The 19443-nt window shown below is 43.5% G+C and overlaps 1 protein-coding gene across 8 annotated transcripts in view; it reads left to right on the top strand.

The window, feature by feature from the left end:
• The window catches only part of LOC139574169 (protocadherin gamma-C5-like), a 197251-nt gene that overhangs the window by 31170 nt on the left and 146638 nt on the right, over positions 1-19443 (top strand). The window contains exon 1 of one of the 8 annotated variants that reach the window (XM_071398417.1): positions 9389-11983. The exons of 4 other annotated variants lie outside the window; for them this stretch is intronic. In XM_071398417.1, coding sequence (XP_071254518.1) covers positions 9539-11983 — 2445 coding nt within the window. In that variant the 5' untranslated portion in view covers positions 9389-9538. Of the gene's footprint in view, positions 1-9388; positions 11984-13097; positions 15693-16128; positions 18738-19443 lie in introns of those variants that run through there. 3 more of the 8 variants (XM_071398429.1, XM_071398409.1, XM_071398410.1) reach the window with 3 other exon arrangements.

Raw genomic sequence — 19443 nt, 5'->3', positions numbered from 1 at the left:
CTACAGTGGTTATGTCACACCTACAGTGGTTATGTCACACCTACAGTGGTTATGTCACACCTACAGCGGTTATGTCACACCTACAGCGGTTATGTCACACCTACAGCGGTTATGTCACACCTACAGCGGTTATGTCACACCTACAGCGGTTATGTCACACCTACAGCGGTTATGTTACACCTACAGTGGTTATGTTACACCTACAGCGGTTATGTTACACCTACAGTGGTTATGTTACACCTACAGTGGTTATGTCACACCTACAGCGGTTATGTCACACCTACAGCGGTTATGTCACACCTACAGTGGTTATGTCACACCTACAGCGGTTATGTCACACCTACAGCGGTTATGTCACACCTACAGCGGTTATGTCACACCTACAGCGGTTATGTCACACCTACAGTGGTTATGTCACACCTACAGCGGTTATGTCACACCTACAGTGGTTATGTCACACCTACAGCGGTTATGTCACACCTACAGCGGTTATGTCACACCTACAGCGGTTATGTTACACCTACAGCGGTTATGTCACACCTACAGCGGTTATGTCACACCTACAGCGGTTATGTCACACCTACAGTGGTTATGTCACACCTACAGCGGTTATGTCACACCTACAGCGGTTATGTCACACCTACAGTGGTTATGTCACACCTACAGTGGTTATGTCACACCTACAGTGGTTATGTCACACCTACAGTGGTTATGTCACACCTACAGCGGTTATGTCACACCTACAGTGGTTATGTCACACCTACAGCGGTTATGTCACACCTACAGTGGTTATGTCACACCTACAGTGGTTATGTCACACCTACAGTGGTTATGTCACACCTACAGTGGTTATGTCACACCTACAGCGGTTATGTCACACCTACAGCGGTTATGTCACACCTACAGTGGTTATGTCACACCTACAGTGGTTATGTCACACCTACAGTGGTTATGTTACACCTACAGTGGTTATGTCACACCTACAGTGGTTATGTCACACCTACAGTGGTTATGGTACACCTACAGTGGTTATGTCACACCTACAGCGGTTATGTCACACCTACAGCGGTTATGTCACACCTACAGCGGTTATGTCACACCTACAGTGGTTATGTCACACCTACAGCGGTTATGTCACACCTACAGTGGTTATGTCACACCTACAGTGGTTATGTCACACCTACAGTGGTTATGTCACACCTACAGTGGTTATGTCACACCTACAGTGGTTATGTCACACCTACAGTGGTTATGTCACACCTACAGTGGTTATGTTACACCTACAGTGGTTATGTCACACCTACAGTGGTTATGTCACACCTACAGTGGTTATGGTACACTATGTTACCTCATATTACCTCTCATTGAAACGGTTATAAGGAAAGGTCAGAGGTTGCTACTCTGATGGCTTCTGATAGAGTTTCACTGTTGCTGTGTTCAGTTGTCCTGGTCATTAGTGATCTGGCTGTACTCAGGTCAGAGGTTAAACTTTGTAATGGTTATCGTGTATGTGTGTGTGTGTGTGTGTGTGTGTGTGTGTGTGTGTGTGTGTGTGTGTGTGTGTGTGTGTGTGTGTGTGTGTGTGTGTGTGTGTGTGTGTGTGTGTGTGTGTGTGTGTGTGTGTGTGTGTGTGTGTGTGTGTGACTGTGAGTCCTCAACGCAGAGCAGAGTGGAGAGCTTGTCGCATTGGTTAGATTTCCATGTGAACCCATGTGTGCTCATGTTATGGCTGCAGGCTCAGTAATGGTCCACATTTCAGTCATGGGAGAAGAAGAAAAAAGAGGAATCATAAACAGCATTATGAAATCCCAATTTGTCTGCTATGTTATGTTATACTGTAGCCATGGCCCAGCCAATGGGATATGCAGTGCGTTACAGGGATTTAACTAGTCCCCGAGCCTTTTCCTGCTCAGGTCATCATGAAACACTCCTGGACCTAAGTGTGTGCGTTGTGTTGAGTTGTGTGGTACATTTCTGTTTACTTGCTTTTGATATCTCCACACTCTGGTTTAGTGCACGCACACATTCAGAATAGTCCTATTAGATGTTGCATTGATCAGGAATCGACTGCAGTTCTGTTGAGAACCTGTACCTGCGAATAAGTAGTGTTGGGGTACTACAGATGCCCTGCTACAGAGATTATGATAATTCCTCCACAGAACACTGCTTTCCAATTTGTCTGGTCCAATTCTGTGTAGGCCTACAATATCAAATATCAAACAATCATAGGAATGTCTTACTAACGGTTTGTTTTCCCCCCTCTCTTTCCCTCTCTCTCGTTGGCCTCCCTCTCCCTCTGAATGGACCTCCTCTGCATATATGACAGGTGAGAAACGTTCCCTTTTCTAATTCTACTTGCACAGCTCACACACAATGAGCTACACACACGGGCTCAGAAACAACGGCAGTAAGTAAGACACTGTAAGTCGCAGTTCTCTCATTTATTCACATGTAGGCAACGCTCTCTAAGAAAAAGAGCCACTGTGACATTTTAGGGACCTCTCTCTCACTCTCTCTCTCTCTCTCTGTCTCTCTCTGTCTCTCTCTGTCTCTCTCTGTCTCTCTCTGTCTCTCTCTCTCTCTCTCTCTCTGTCTCTCTCTCTCTCTGTGTCTCTGTTTCTGTCTCTCTCCCTGTCTCTCTCTCTCTCTCTCTCTCTCGCCCATGTCTTTTCTCTCTCCACTTGTCTGTCACTTGCCTGCCTTCAAAACAGCAACTACATTGTGTTTTGCTTTGTATATCTCCAAAGAAAGAACCGCGCGTGAATCTAAACTATTTCTAAGTGGCTTACTATTTCTAAGTGGCTTTGTGCTCAAAACAAAGCAAGGAAAGTCATTTTATTTAACCGTCAATTATCCAGGGTAGTCTCACTGAGATAAAATCTGTTTTTTCAAGAGAGACCTGGCCCAGCCAAGACTGCAGCAGGGGGAACGATAACAACTTACAGACATAGACACACCATTAACTACATTTTGATGTGGACACATACAATACAATTACAGAAACATACAAGCGTTGTGGATTTAAAAAAAATCATTCGTATGTACCACTGCATCAAGTCCTGATGACAATCACATTCCTCAGTGACATGTGAGTCAACCAAACTTTTAAACAAGACCCTGGCGTTTCCAGCTGGTCTGGAGAGAATTCCAAGACCACGGAGCGGAGTAGCTAAAACACTTTTTTGCCATGATCTGATTTTAGGAACCGTTAAATGTAAGTAAGAGTGAGACCGTGACTGCTATTTCTTTTTAAGACCTTATCAAAGAAGAACAGAGATAAATCTGCAGTTTTCCCAAAATGGCCTAATAGATCTTAGTAGACCAACGTTTAAGCCTACGTAGAGTCAACGAAGACCAGCCAACAGCACTTTAGAGATCACAGTGGTGTGTCAGATGCTTTTGGTTGGTAATAAACCTAAGAGCTGCATGATACACGGAATCAAGTGTCTTCAGAGTAGTGCTTGGGGTCTGCATATAAATGACATCATTTTTTAGCGTTGTAAAATACCATGCATTTTGTTTTTGAGGAATTCGGAAACAAGCTTCAACTCGTACAGATTCTGTTGAATGACGGTAAAAGCTATGTTGAGCTTTTTCAAAAGCCAAAGTAAAACTGCTGCCGCTTGAGGAGAGAACAGTGTCATCTGCAAGACAGTATGGTCCACAGCGTCGAATGCCTTTGACAAGTCTATGAACACAGATGCACAATGCAACTTCTTATCCAGGGCACAGTGAATATCGTCCAAAAGCATCAACGTTGCTGTAACAGTGTTGTGGCTTGACCTGAAAGCTGATTGCATACCACTCAATATATTGTTTTCCTGGTGGTAGGCCTTAAGCTGCTTATTGACTAGGGACTCCAATACTTTTGCCAAAGCAGAACATTTAGATATGGGCCAATAGTTGCTCAGTAGTGTGGGATCACCTCCTTTCAAAAAGAGTTAGGACAAATGCTGTGTTCCACAACTTGGGGATGACTTTACATTCTAGGGTGAGGTTGATGATGCATGTTACAGGCTGGCTAGATCATCAGGACCAGGGGATATCTATATATCTTATTTTTTTTGACATAAATTGCTTTCATGGCTCTATGCACCTCTGATACAGAGAAGGTGAGAACGAGAACCTGGAGAAGAAGTGCTCAGGAGTGTCAGGTCATTTCACGGGGGATCAGTTTGACCTTTAAACCCTATTAAATAATCTGCCTGCATCGAGAAAATGCTGATTTAAAAGAGTTCAGAATAGAGGTTCTCTCAGTTACCACGTGAGTCCAGCAGTAGTTGTTAAGGAAGCTGTGCGTCTTTTTTTGCACTTTCAATACTTGCCAAAATGTACAACGATTATTCAGATGATCAGAAGTCGATTTTAGGTAGTGTTCCGCTTTCAGTTTTCAGGTCATAGCCACACCCTGATTCCGATTCGTGTTTAAAAGCCATCCAATCATAAGCTGAATCAGACCCTCTTGCTTCAGCCCACATAGCAGTTTGTTTCATTAGGACATCAGCTAGTTCCTCTGAGAACCAAGGGTTGTCTCTGAACTTCATTCTTTATCGTTTGAAAGGGGCATTCTTGTTGCATACATCCTGGAATACTTTGTGGAAGTAAGAATAGGCAAATTCAACATCAGGGATGAATTCAACTCTATTAAAGGGCAATGTTAAAAATATTATGTAAAAATCCCTGAATTTCAAACTGCTTCCATTTTCTTTTCATGGTGATACATGGAGGTAGTTTAGAAAATGTACCATCCCTTATACAGGCAACAGCACAGTGATCACGTATATCATTTGCAAAAACAACGCACGCATTAAAATGATGAGGAGTGTTGGTTAAAATCAATCAAAGGGGATATCAGAGGATACTTTATATTCAACCGGGTTACACTGTTAACAATCTGAGTAAGATTTTTGGTGTTACGTAGACTGTTGAGTTGATCAGATTTGGATGTCAACCAGTCTAGGTTCAGGTCACCCATAAGCACAAATTCAGATTTGACATACTGTGATAATAATTGAAAAATACAATCCACAGAGCCAGCAATAGCAGATGGGGTCTTTAACAACAGGAGACAACACGATTCAAGGGTGCGCAGAGATGTTTTCAAAGACAGATTTGGTAACAGACGTCAAAATGGCCGCCGAGAACTTGTCTTTTATGTATATAACAACACCACCGCCAATGAACAGCTCCGGTGGTTGTCTTACAAACAGTGTTCTTGTTTCAGTGCAGTTCTAGACCTACTTTCATCTGGCATTAATATTTATCCTGCTGCCTCCTGATGTGGAGCCGCCAACTGAATAATACACAGTCGTAATGTGGGGAGTGTTGTGGTTTGCGGCTACATAACATGCTAATGCCTTGCTCTGTGCCACAGCAGAGCACAGCAGGACTGGTGCAGTCAGCTGTTTTAATGCTGACAGCCAGGGGGTCCACCTGTGGGACCTACTAAAAGCACACTCTCCTAAATGTAGTTCTGTCCTTGAGTTGATCCCGAAGTATGTGTGTGTGTGTGTGACTGGTGGATGCTGCTGGGTGTGAATGTGGTTTCGGGGAATGAAGGTGGAAATGTACGACCCGTTGCAGAGGTGGAAACCATTAAGTTGAAACTTTAGCGGGAGGAAACTCCACATGATTCGAGGTTGCTGCGTTCACGTCTGTTTGACCCTGCTGGTCATCTATGAACGTTTGAACGTCTTTGAAGAACGATCTGGCCTTAATGGCCATGTACTCTTATCATCTCCATCTGGCACAGCCACCCCTCAGAGCCTGGTTCCTCTTTAGGTTTCTTCCTAGGTTCCTGCCTTTCTAGGGAGTTTTTCCTAGCCACCGTGCTTCTACATCTGCATTGCTTGCTGTTTGGGGTTTTAGGCTGGGTTTCTGTATAATCTTGTAAAAAACCTTGTTCATTTTATGAGCAGTTCCAAATCCTGCAACCCGTTACACTATACCTCACCTAACCCTTCATGGGCGGTAGACTGTAACAAGGCTCACTATTCAATGCCTGGTTATGTAGGCATGTTCATGAATGTTGCATTTTACCTAATGAAACTTGCATTCACTATGAGTTACATGATTATGAAGGCATAAATGTAGGAAAGCGTGTATTCTTATTTGAAATACATGTAGTTCTGTCCTTGTGCTGTACTTGTCTGTTAATGTTCTGTATTATGTCATGTTTTATGTGGACCCAGGAAGAGTAGCTAAACACACATTAAGCTGATCAACCTTGTGGATACACACAAATCTCTGTGGTAGCTTTGAGATTACAAGGCAGTGTTAGTGTGATTTCTATGTCAATAGTGGAGTGTTGAACTGGCTCTCTTTCTGCCGCATGATTGTTCTCCCATCTCAGATGTAGGTCACTGGACTTATCAGATTGGATCATGAATCATATTTCAGATTCATACAGGGATGACTACTGAACCACACACATATATATAGTAGCTAAACACTATCATTGCAATTTCACAAATGTATGTTATAGCTGAAATGTGACATTTTACTTGTTTCAGGGACGATGCGCTCCTCTTATAGATTTGAACTTTTCTTTTGTGGCTGTGAAAATATCTTGTTTCAGTTCCTTTTTATGTCTTATCCCCACAGATCAACCGAAGGTAGCTTTTTCAGTTGGACTTTGTGAAGTACATATCATTGCAATTTCACAAATGTATGTTATAGCTGAAATGTACTTCACAAAGTCCAACTGAAAAAGCTACCTTCGGTAGCTTTCAAAGAGAGAGAGAGAGAGAGAGAGAGAGTTTCTACGCCATTAAAAAGCAAATTCAAATTGAAATACCTATTAAAATTTGGCTAAAACTAATTGAATATATCATTGAACCAATTGCACTTTATGGCAGCGAGGTGTGGGGTCCACTTGCAAAACAAGATTTCATCAAATGGGACAAACATCCCATTGAAACCCTGCATGCAGAGTTCTGTAAGATTATCCTACATGTCCAGAGGAAAACTACAAACAATGCATGCAGGGCAGAATTAGGCAAATATCCACTAATAATAAAAACTCAAAAAAGAGCAATTAAGTTTTGGAAACATCTAAAATACAGTGACCCCCTCTAATATCACTACCAAGCCCTGCAATGCCAAGAGCTGAGCAAAGAAAAGAGTCCCCTCATCCAGCTGGTCCTGGGGCTGAGTTCACAAACCTGTTCTACTAACACACTGAAGCCTCAGGACCAGAACATCCAATCAATCAGGATAAACCAAATTACAACACAGTCAAAACAAAACTATATTGCTTATTGGGAAACACAAGCACAAACACAAAGCAAAATGCAGTGCTATCTGGCCCTAAATCGACAGTACACCATGGCTAAATATTTGACCATGGTTACTGATCAAAACCTTAGAAAAACCTTGACAAAGTACAGGCTCAGTGAGCACAGCCTTGCCATTGAGAAGGGTAGACACAGGAAAACCTGGCTCCCTGTAGAGGAAAGACTGTGCAACCACTGCACAACAGCAGAACCCGAGACAGAGCTGCATTTCCTGACAAAATGTCAAAAATACAAAACAATTAGAGAGTGTCATTTCCCCAAATTTGAAACTCTTATTCAAGGTTTCACAGACCTCTCTGATGAGGATAGGCTACCCGTCCTGTTGGGGGAGGACGCAGAGAGCTGTGGGTTGGCAGCGCACTACATTGCTGCCTGCCATAAGTTGAGGGACAGTGTCTGACAGACCAATCAACCTGCACATGTACTCTACTGTATGTTTATTGTTATTGTTCAATGTATGGTTATTTTGACACTTGGTTATTGTTGTTACTGTTGTCCCGTTGACAATTTTGATTCTCTTTTTTTATATTGTAAATAAGCTTTGGCAATATGTACACTGTTACGTCATGCCAATAAAGCAAATTGAGAGAGAGAAGAGAGAGAGAGAGAGAGAGAGAAGAGAAGAGAGAGAGAGAGAGAGAAGAGAGAGAGAGAGAGAGAGAGAGAGAGAGAGAGAGAGAGAGAGAGAGAGAGAGAGAGAGAGAGAGAGAGAGAGAGAGAGAGAGAGAGAGAGAGAGAGAGAGAGAGAGAGAGAGAGAGAGGCAGCCACCACGCGGTCACGCTGTTGAGCGCGATAAACCCAGCAGAGTTGCAGTTCTTGACACACTCAAACGGGTGCGCCTAGCACCTACTACCACACCGCTTTCAAAGGCACTTCAATATGTTGTCACCCTGAATGGCACACACACAATCCATGTCTCAATTGTCTCAAGGTTAAAAATCATTCTTTAACCTGTCTCCCCCCCTTCATCTACACTAATTGAAGTCATTTAACAAGTGACATCAATAAGGGATCGTAGCTTTCACCTGGATTCACCTGGTCAGTCTGTTCCTAATATTTTGTCCACTCAGTCAGCGTACATAGTGTCAGCGTACATAGTGTCAGCGTACATAGTGTCAGCGTACATAGTGTCAGCGTACATAGTGTCAGCGTACATAGTGTCAGCGTACATAGTGTCAGTGTACATAGTGTCAGTTAACATAGTGTCAGCGTACATAGTGTCAGTCAGTGTACATAGTGTCAGCGTACATAGTGTCAGCGTACATATTGTCAGTGTACATAGTGTCAGTCAGTGTACATAGTGTCAGTCAGTGTACATAGTGTCAGCGTACATAGTGTCAGCGTGCATAGTGTCAGCGTGCATAGTGTCAGCGTGCATAGTGTCAGCGTACATAGTGTCAGCGTACATAGTGTCAGCGTACATAGTGTCAATGTATATAGAGTCAGCGTACATAGTGTCAGTGTACATAGTGTCAGTGTACATAGTGTCAGCGTACATAGTGTCAGCGTGCATAGTGTCAGCGTACCCAGTGTCAGCGTACCCAGTGTCAGCGTACCCAGTGTCAGTGTGCATAGTGTCAGTGTAATATACATCAGTAGTCTATACTATGGCTGTTTATTGCCCTCCTGTGGTGGTTATTTACTATCAAACCAGCATTACCATGTCATGGCACAGTGATATCCAATCTCTAACCCACTTGACAAATGACTTCATAAGCTGCTGTTTTACTCCCAACCAGTCAATGTCAAATGTTTGAAATGTGTTGGTAACAGAAATGTCATCTGATAGCTCCCATTAGTGTCCCGTTAGACACATTCAGGGCTCTGTGTACCTAGGTTTTGAGACAGCACTCACTTCTGATCATAACCCTGAGGTGCTGCTCCCTTGACTCGAGACGTTCTGTTTCATGATGTATGAGACAACATTTTGGTGGGGTACTCGTTCATTGGTTAATCATTTCAATAGAGGGTTAATAGGCCTATGATGTCGTTCTGCACACTCACTCTGAGTGGTGCTGTTGTCCAAGCGACCTATCTCGGCTCGGGCGCATATGACTGCTGCTACAAGGCAACTATGCGTCAGTGACAAGACCAAGGAAGGATCATTGTGCACAGAACCATCGAAGCAGTTTTAACGGAGTACAACAATATCTTCTTGAGCAAAATAGATCTCTAAAATTGGCTTTTCCATTGTATGTGAGTTTTGGATTGTATTATATTTTTCCCAGTTTTGGGTAACGTTATGGATATTTTTGGGAGGATGAGCACTGGAGAGGCTTTGAATAGCGCAGTCTGGGGTTTGAGATGGCAAGTGCGAGTCTCCATTTTGCTTGTCTGCGTACTGAGTGCGGTGAATGGACAAATTCGATATTCTGTACCAGAGGAAATGAGAAAGGGCTTGTTTGTCGGAGATGTGGCGAAAGACCTGGGTTTGGACGTGAAGAGGCTGATTTCAGGCCGGGCACGGTTAGTTATAGACGGCAATAACCAGTATGTAGAGTTGAATCAGAACAAAGGACATCTGGTTGTTAAGGAAAGGATTGACAGGGAGAAATTATGCGGTCAGAAATCTCCGTGTAGCTTCAGTTTGGAAATGATTCTTGAAAGCCCACTTGAATTATATTCGATTACCATCGAAATTGAAGACATAAACGACAACGCACCTGTGTTTTCAAAAAAGGACATTCATCTGGAAATTGGGGAGTCTTCGCCAATAGGGACTGTTTTCTTATTAGACGGAGCCGCTGACCCTGACGTGGGTATGAACTCACTGCAAAGCTACACAGTTAAACCAACCGATCATTTTGTGCTCAAGCAACACAGTAGAGCTGATGGAAGTAAATACGCAGAAATGGTGTTGCAGTCTGGACTTGACCGTGAAAAACAGAGCGAACACTCCCTGATATTAACTGCAGTCGATGGCGGGGACCCACAGAGGTCTGGAAACGTTAAGATACATATCACTGTTCTGGATGCAAATGACAATGCGCCTGTGTTCACAGAGTCTTTGTACAAAGTCACTGTTGTAGAAAACGCGTTGCGAAGCACAGTTGTAGCCCAAGTAAATGCCATCGATGCAGACCAAGGGTATAATGGAAATGTGACGTATTCATTTACGCATATGGAGGAGGGGACACCCCCTTTGTTCCATATAGATCCACATACTGGGGAGATAAAGATCACTGGTGACCTAGATTACGAAACTGTTCAGAATTACGAAATTAACCTTCAAGCTAAAGATCCGTGGGGTCTGACGGGCGCGAGTAAGCTAGTCATTGAGATTCTAGACGTTAATGACAATAGTCCGATCATAACCATGACATCATTTTCTGGTAAAATCCCAGAGGATAGTATTCCTGGCACAGTTGTGGCATTGATAAGTGTCCAGGATGTAGATGCTGGGAAAAATGGACAGGTGCGTTTAAGAATCGACGAAAAGCTCCCATTTAAGATAAAGACCTCTCTTAGAAACTACTACACGTTGGTAACTGAGAAGAGCTTAGACCGAGAGAAGGTGTCTCGCTACAACATCACCCTCACTGCCACTGATGAAGGTTTGCCGCCGTTATCAAGCATGAAAACTGTTGTTTTAGACATCAGTGATGTTAATGATAACGCACCGGCCTTTAGTCAAAACGTGTATAGCACGCACGTCGTGGAAAACAATTCTCCCGGCGTTTCTGTGCTTGCGATCCAAGCAACGGATCCAGACAGGGGCCAAAACTCACGCATCTCGTATTATCTAATTGACAGTGAGCTAAACGGAAACCCAATGTCCACCTACTTTTCTATTAACTCAGAGAAAGGTGTCATTCACTCAGTGCGTTCACTTGACTATGAGCAGGTTAAAGAGTTCAAAATACTAATCAAAGCGCAAGATGGAGGCTCCCCACCCCTTAGTAGTAATACTACTGTTCTCATTTACGTACAAGACCAGAACGACAACGCGCCTCAGGTTCTGTACCCAGTCCAGACTAGCAGCTCTCTGGTGGCTGAAATGGTGCCTCGTTCAGCAGATGTGGGCTATCTTGTAACTAAAGTGGTGGCTGTTGATGTGGACTCTGGACAGAATGCCTGGCTCTCGTATAAACTACAGAAAGCGACAGACAGGGCGCTGTTTGAAGTGGGCTTACAGAATGGAGAAATAAGAACCATACGCCAAGTCAATGATAAAGATGCCGTGAAACAAAGGCTCACTGTTGTAGTGGAGGATAATGGGCAGCCCTCTCGTTCAGCTACAGTCAATGTTAACGTGGCGGTGGCGGACAGCTTCCCTGAAGTGCTCTCGGAGTTCACTGATTTTACGCACGACAAGGAGTACAATGACAACCTGACCTTTTACTTAGTATTGGCTTTGGCTGTAGTCTCATTTCTGTTCATCACATGTTTAGTTGTTATTATATCAGTGAAAATATACAGATGGAGACAGTCTCGCATCCTCTATCATTCCAATCTCCCGGTTATTCCGTATTATCCACCGCGTTACGCAGACACTTTGGGGACAGGAACTCTACAGCACGTGTACAATTACGAGGTGTGCAGGACGACTGACTCCAGAAAGAGTGACTGTCAGTTCGCCAGACCCTGTAGTCAGAACGTACTGATAATGGACCCCAGCTCTACAGGGACGATGCAGCGGATGCAGAACGAAAAGAACATCCTGGATGAACCAGGCTCTCCATTAGAGGTGAGTTTATTTGCAGTTTAAATACCATTTTCAACTATCTTCGCCTCGAGCCTCGGGGCTCATTTTCTCAGTTATCTTTATCCTTTTATATGGCATTTTTAAAGATGATGTGTTTTTAGTACCGTAGAAATAGCTTTAGGTTTGCTTTTTCCAATTATTTCCAACCGAGCAAAGGTTAAGTGCTGTAGCTGTTTCACCACCACACTGTGTGGGCTGCGCCTATTTTTGTCTTGACAGCGAACAAGTGGCCTGCTCCGCTCACTCATACAGTGTATACTTTACCTCTCTTCAGCTGTCTATTGAGCAATTGTTCTTTTTGTGGGATGTAGGCCTACTTCATGCGTAAAAACGGTTACCCTACATAGCATACCGTTTTTCAAGCGTCTAGGTAGTAGATAAAGACTTGCATTGGTAGTTAGCGATTGAAGTGAAAGCCGACGTACTAATACCGTTTTTTCCAAGTTGTATTTTTCTTGCACAAGGTACACAATCAGTCAACAACAAAACAAATATTGGTCTTCCATTTTTACATTACAATCACCATTGTACTTATTTTATTTTTTTTCCCTTACAAACAAAAAATAAAAACAGACCAGGTATTTATGAGGAAATGGTATGTGGAGGTTATTTTGTATATGTGGCTTGGAAACGAAAATATTGTCGTTGAGCTGGGGTTGCTCTGACACTTTTGATCAGTCGTCCTGTCGCTGTCCACCGCACTTGTGCTGGACCACCAGACCATTGCTGACCACCAGACCATTGCTCGTCCAGTTGTGCTTATAGTGCATTTACAACAACCCTACATATTCTGAGATTATATGATTCGGGTTTTTTTCAATTCATTATTTTGTCTTTTTCCTGAAGCACTTTAGAAATACTGTAGTTTCCAATACTTTGTTTTGTTATCAAATCTTAATTTCCCTGGGCTGTGCGGTATTGAATACCTATTGACGTTTTGGTGCGTGTGAAACGTGGATTTGTGTGTTTCTGCATTGCGTTTGCCGTGTTTGGACTCCGAGTGCCGCTGTTGATCAGTGATACACTCGAGACGTTAATTCTATCTCTGAGTGGCGCAGTGGGGCCCTCCTATATTCTCTCTCTCACTTACAGACGCAGATAGACCTTCTGAAACGGACAGAGAGCTCTTGGCATAGACATCCCACGGATTATTTCCATTCGTTTCTTTCGGAAATACAGTCGTTTTCTTTCTTCATTTCTGGATATACAGACGAGCCATATTGTATCATTAAAGGAGTAAATATATCAGTTATCTGTTTTTTTTCCCGGTGGAATGGGTGATTGGTGTTCGACAGGCCGCAGAGGCGGATGGCAAGTACTGTTTTTCATTCTTTGTCTATGCGCCCTAGATTCCGTGACTGGGCAGGCACGGTATACCATACCCGAGGAGCAAGCAGAGGGGTCGATCGTTGGAAACATTGGTAGAGATTTAGGCTTGGAGGTGAAGAGGCTAGTGTCCGGTAAAGCTCGTATTATAACCAGAGGAACTCGACAGTATGTAGATCTGAACCGAGACAAAGGGATTCTCGTTGTTAAAGAGCGAATCGACCGAGAGGAGCTATGCGCACAGACTACCCCGTGTAGCTTCAGCTTTGAGCTTATTATAGAAAACCCCATTCAGTTATATCGGGTTACAGTCGAGGTTCGCGACATTAACGATAATACACCATCATTTCCAAAGGAAGAAATCAGCTTGGAAATCAGTGAATCTGCGGTGTCAGCTACGCGCTTTTCTCTGGAGAGCGCCGTCGACCCAGACGTCGGTGTCAACGGTATACAAAATTACCATCTCAAACCGACAGATCATTTCCAATTAGAGGTACACAGCCTATCCAACGGCGGTAAATACATCGAGATGATTTTACAACACCCACTCGACAGAGAGAAGCAGGAGACCCTCTCGTTGGTGCTTATAGCTACAGACGGAGGCGAGCCTCAGAGGTCTGGCACTGTCCGCATACATATTACAGTGCTGGATGCTAACGACAATGCACCCGTGTGTGGCCAACCCGTTTATAAAGCAGACGTTAAAGAGAGCTCTCCAAAGGGGACTTTGATAACCACCGTCAGTGCAAATGATGCAGATAAAGGAATAAACGGAGAAGTAACTTTTGCTATGGCTCATGTCTCCAAAGAAGCTAAAGAACTGTTTGAGCTGAACGTTACCACTGGAGAAATTAAATTGGTTGCTAAAGTAGATTTTGAAAAGACAAACAATTATCAATTAAATGTACAGGCAAAAGACCACTGGGGTCTTGCCGATACTTGTAAAGTAGTTATACAAATTACTGATGAAAACGACAATGTCCCCACAATACAGCTCATGTCATTTTCTCATTCGATTTCCGAGGATTCTCCCCTTGGTACCACTGTAGCTGTTATTAACGTAGAGGATGCAGACTCGGACGGTAACGGTATCGTTCTGTGCTCTATTAATGCGGATATTCCATTCAAAATAGAGTCGTCGTTAACTGATTATTACACAATAGTCACCGAAAGTCCTTTGGATAGAGAAACGGTGTCTGAGTATAACGTCACTATTAACGTTTCAGATGAAGGCTCTCCGCCTCTCTCTAGCAGTAAGAACATAACAGTTAAAGTATCAGATGTCAATGACAACCCACCCAAGTTTGTTCAACCTGAATATAGTAAATCTATTCAGGAAAACAACTCGCCAGGGTTTTCGATATTCGCAGTGAGGGCAAGTGATGCTGATTGGGGCCAAAATGCTCGTGTCTCCTACTTTCTTGATGATAAACAGGTTAACGGGTTGGCTGTGTCCTCTTTCGTCTCGGTAAACTCAGAAAATGGCGCCATCCACGCTGCTAGGTCATTCGATTACGAGCAAATCAAGTCGTTTGACTTCAACGTCACTGCACGTGATGGGGGGTCTCCACCTCTCAGTTCAGTGGTGGCTGTTAGAATTTTGGTCCAGGACCAGAACGACAACGCGCCTCAGGTTCTGTACCCAGTCCAGACTAGCAGCTCTCTGGTGGCTGAAATGGTGCCTCGTTCAGCAGATGTGGGCTATCTTGTAACTAAAGTGGTGGCTGTTGATGTGGACTCTGGACAGAATGCCTGGCTCTCGTATAAACTGCAGAAAGCAACAGACAGGGCTCTCTTTGAAGTGGGATTACAGAATGGTGAAATAAGAACTATACGCCAAGTCAACGATAAAGATGCTGTGAAACAAAGGCTCACTGTTGTAGTGGAAGACAACGGGCAGCCCTCTCGTTCAGCTACAGTCAATGTTAACGTGGCGGTGGCGGACAGCTTCCCTGAAGTGCTCTCGGAGTTCACTGACTTTACGCACGACAAGGAGTACAATGACAACCTGACTTTTTACTTAGTCTTGGCTTTGGCTGTAGTCTCATTTCTCTTCATCACGTGTTTAGTGGTTATTATATCAGTGAAAATATACAGATGGAGACAGTCTCGTGTCCTCTATCATTCCAATCTCCCGGTTATTCCGTATTATCCACCGCGTTACGCAGACACTTTGGGGACAGGAACTCTACAGCACGTGTACAATTACGAGGTGTACAGGACGACTGACTCCAGAAAGAGTGACTGTCAGTTCACCAGACCCTGTAGTCAGAACGTACTGATAATGGACCCCAGTTCTACAGGGACGATGCAGCGAATGCAGAACGAAAAGAACATCCTGGATGAACCAGCCTCCCCACTAGAGGTGAGTTAAACTAGTTTAAATTATAGCAAATTGCGTTGGAATACATCTCAATATGTCCAATTTTGTCCTAGGAAAACATCAGTGAATTTTGAAATGTCATAAAACTTCCTTTGGTAAGGGTGTCATCTGGCATTTTGTGCCCCCGGTTTGTAGGAACATTCGAGAAGTGATGTATGCTTTTTACATCATCTATCCCTTTGTGTTCTTTCTCCTCATGCAAATAACCATTTTTTTTTTTTTTTTTAAATAACATTTGAAAGTCGGTTTCTGATTCATAACTTTGAGAGAATATGCATGCGTTTCTCAGGTCTTTACATTGACTGACTACCTGCTAGCTATTCTTATAGTGGACTCAGAGGGCCGCTGTTGGTCTTAAAAGCAAACTTCAGTCGATTTAAATACTGCTTTACTTCCTCTGTACCTCCCATATTCTCTCATTTTGTCACTGATTGAGGGACCATCACGAATGCCCTCTTGGATCTCCTTTTTTCGGTATTCTGTTTTCTCGACGCCAGCTTTTAAATTGACTGATTCTAAGACCGTCAACATTGACCAGCAGTGTTTCATCGCATGTGTATACAGCTTGTGTGGTCTTATTGTATCATGTGGAATTCGATGCTTTGGTGTGACGCCACGGCTTCTGCCAAAAATGGGCGCTGTCTCAAACGGCAAGTACAGGCCTTTATTCTTGTTAGCCTTTTCCAGGTGATTCGCGGGCAGATTCGTTATTCTATTCAAGAGGAGATGAGAAAGGGCTCGTTTGTTGGAAATGTGGCGGAGGATTTAGGAATGAATGCTAAACAAATGAAATCGGGAGGTGCTCGCATTGTTAGTGGTGATAGCAGCGAGTATATCAGGTTGGATGTAGACAAAGGGACCCTGGTCGTGGGAGAGAGGATAGACAGGGAGCAGCTTTGCGGGCAGACATCGCCCTGCAGCTTGAGCTTCGAGATGATTATGATGAATCCGATGCAGCTGCATAGTATTCTAGTAGAAATACTAGATGTTAACGATAATGCCCCCTTTTTTAACGAAAAGGAAATCAAATTAGATATCTCTGAGTCTGCTCTACCGGGGACACCGATATTGCAGGAGAGTGCGACAGATACCGACGTTGGTATCAACGCGCTTCAAGGCTACACATTGCACCCTACCGATAATTTCAACATTAAAATCCAGACTGGTTCCGACGGCAGTAAATATGTGGAGATGTATCTGTATGCGCCTTTAGACCGAGAGAAAAATGATAACCTGCCTCTGACATTGACAGCTGTGGATGGCGGTGAACCGCAGAGATCTGGGACACTTAAAATACAAATATCAGTACTTGATGCCAATGATAATGTCCCTGTTTTTACACAACCTAATTTCAAGGCAACAGTAACAGAAAATGCACCTAAAGGAACATTAGTGACAACTATCCGCGCAACAGACCGAGACGAAGGCTTATATGGTCAAGTTACTTACTATTTTACGCGCATGTCTAATAATTTTGCTGAGCTTTTTGCATTGCATGAAAATACAGGCGACATAACAGTCAGTGGACCAATTGATTATGAAAAAAATAAACACTACGAACTTGGCGTACAAGCCAAAGACCAAGGAGGACAAAGTGCTTCCACAAAAGTAATAATTGACGTTATTGATGTGAACGACAATGTCCCCTTGATTACACTGACGTCATTCTCGAGTCCAGTATCCGAGGATGCGATTAGTGGCACTACCGTGGCTATAATAAATGTCAAAGACATAGATTCTGATAAAAACGGAAAGGTAGATTGTTCGATAAATACTAAGATCCCGTTTGCCATCCAGTCGTCTTTAAAGAGCTATTACACCCTTGTGACGGATGGTGTTTTAGACAGAGAGCGCAATGTCGAATATAACATCACATTCACAGCCGTAGATGAGGGTACCCCGCCCCTCTCGGCGAGTAAATCCATCACACTGAGAATCTCAGATGTTAATGACAACGCGCCCGTTTTTGAGCTGAGTTTATACACTGCTAATGTGATGGAAAACAACTCTCCGGGGGGCTCAGTGTTTTCTGTGAAAGCCCACGACTTAGATTGGGGTCAAAATGCACGCGTGTCCTACCTGCTCATAGAATCTCAATTAAATGGAAATCCAATATCGTCTTACATCTCCGTTAATGCAGAGACAGGTGTCATCCAGGCGGTGCGCTCCTTTGATTATGAGCAAACTAAATCGTTTGAGATGTATATCAAAGCTCAAGATGGAGGCTCCCCTTCTCTCAGCAGCAATGCCACAGTCAAAATTAGTATCCGTGATCAGAATGACAACGCGCCTCAGGTTTTGTACCCAGTCCAGACTAGCAGCTCTCTGGTGGCTGAAATGGTGCCCCGTTCAGCAGATGTGGGCTATCTTGTAACTAAAGTGGTGGCTGTTGATGTGGACTCTGGACAGAATGCCTGGCTCTCGTATAAACTGCTGAAAGCGACAGACAGGGCGCTGTTTGAAGTGGGCTTACAGAATGGAGAAATAAGAACTATACGCCAAGTCAATGATAAAGATGCTGTGAAACAAAGGCTCACTGTTGTAGTGGAGGACAACGGCCAGCCGTCTCGTTCAGCTACAGTCAATGTTAACGTGGCGGTGGCGGACAGCTTCCCTGAAGTGCTGTCGGAGTTCACTGACTTTACGCACGACAAGGAGTACAATGACAACCTGACTTTTTACTTAGTCTTGGCTCTGGCTGTAGTATCATTTCTGTTCATCACATGTTTAGTGGTTATTATATCCGTGAAAATATACAGATGGAGACAGTCTCGCATCCTTTATCATTCCAACCTCCCGGTTATTCCGTATTATCCACCGCGTTACGCAGACACTTTGGGGACAGGAACTCTACAGCACGTGTACAATTACGAGGTGTGCAGGACGACTGACTCCAGAAAGAGTGACTGTCAGTTCGCCAGACCCTGTAGTCAGAACGTACTGATAATGGACCCCAGCTCTACAGGGACGATGCAGCGGATGCAGAGTGAAAAGCACATCCTGGATGAACCAGCCTCTCCACTAGAGGTGAGTTGATTGGAATTCAGACGAAGTAGCTCATGTTGTTTGAGTACCTCTTTACAATATGCCTTCATTTACATGTTGAACTATTTTCCCCGGTGTTCTTACTCTTTTTATCGGTAACTCAGAGATTGGGTTACTCTCTCTCTCTTTGTAATTTTTTAGGGGTAAAGCAAGTGTTATGTATTTTTTTTGCTAACATATAAAAAGGTTTAGGTTCCTGTTGTATGTGTGCTGAGTTCTTATAAATGTAACCTGTTTCGAACAGAGCACAAGTGCTGGTGAGATATTGATAATTCTGTAGCGCTGTCATGCCGTTTCACCACCTCCCTGTATGGACAAGAACACATGTCTTTACCGCAGCAGAGCGCTGCTTCACTCTCTCACACTGTATTATCCCTGGATCTTACCTTAGTCTATAATGTCGCTATAGATTTGATCATGTACCAAGCATATTACTGTCAACATACATCGGTATTGGTTTGTTGTAGTGAGTCATGGTTTGAACGGGTGTTCCATTGACTTGTTTTTACGCACGATCCAATCTGAAGTTAATGGGTTAGTATACTTTTTTTCTAGGTTATAAAATGGCAGTTTCTTTCCATTCTTGGTCAAAGCTTTGTAGTGATGAACCTTCATGTACTTATATTGAAAAAGTGAAGTGTTTAACTCGTGATTTGACATTGATACTTTTGGAAAGAAAATAATTCTG

The sequence above is a fragment of the Salvelinus alpinus genome, chromosome 4 (assembly GCF_045679555.1).
Source record: "Salvelinus alpinus chromosome 4, SLU_Salpinus.1, whole genome shotgun sequence".
In the NCBI taxonomy this organism is placed as follows: Eukaryota; Metazoa; Chordata; class Actinopteri; order Salmoniformes; family Salmonidae; genus Salvelinus; species Salvelinus alpinus.
The sequence above is the reverse complement of the archived record's forward strand: the minus strand, read 5'-3'. Positions and strand labels throughout refer to the sequence as shown.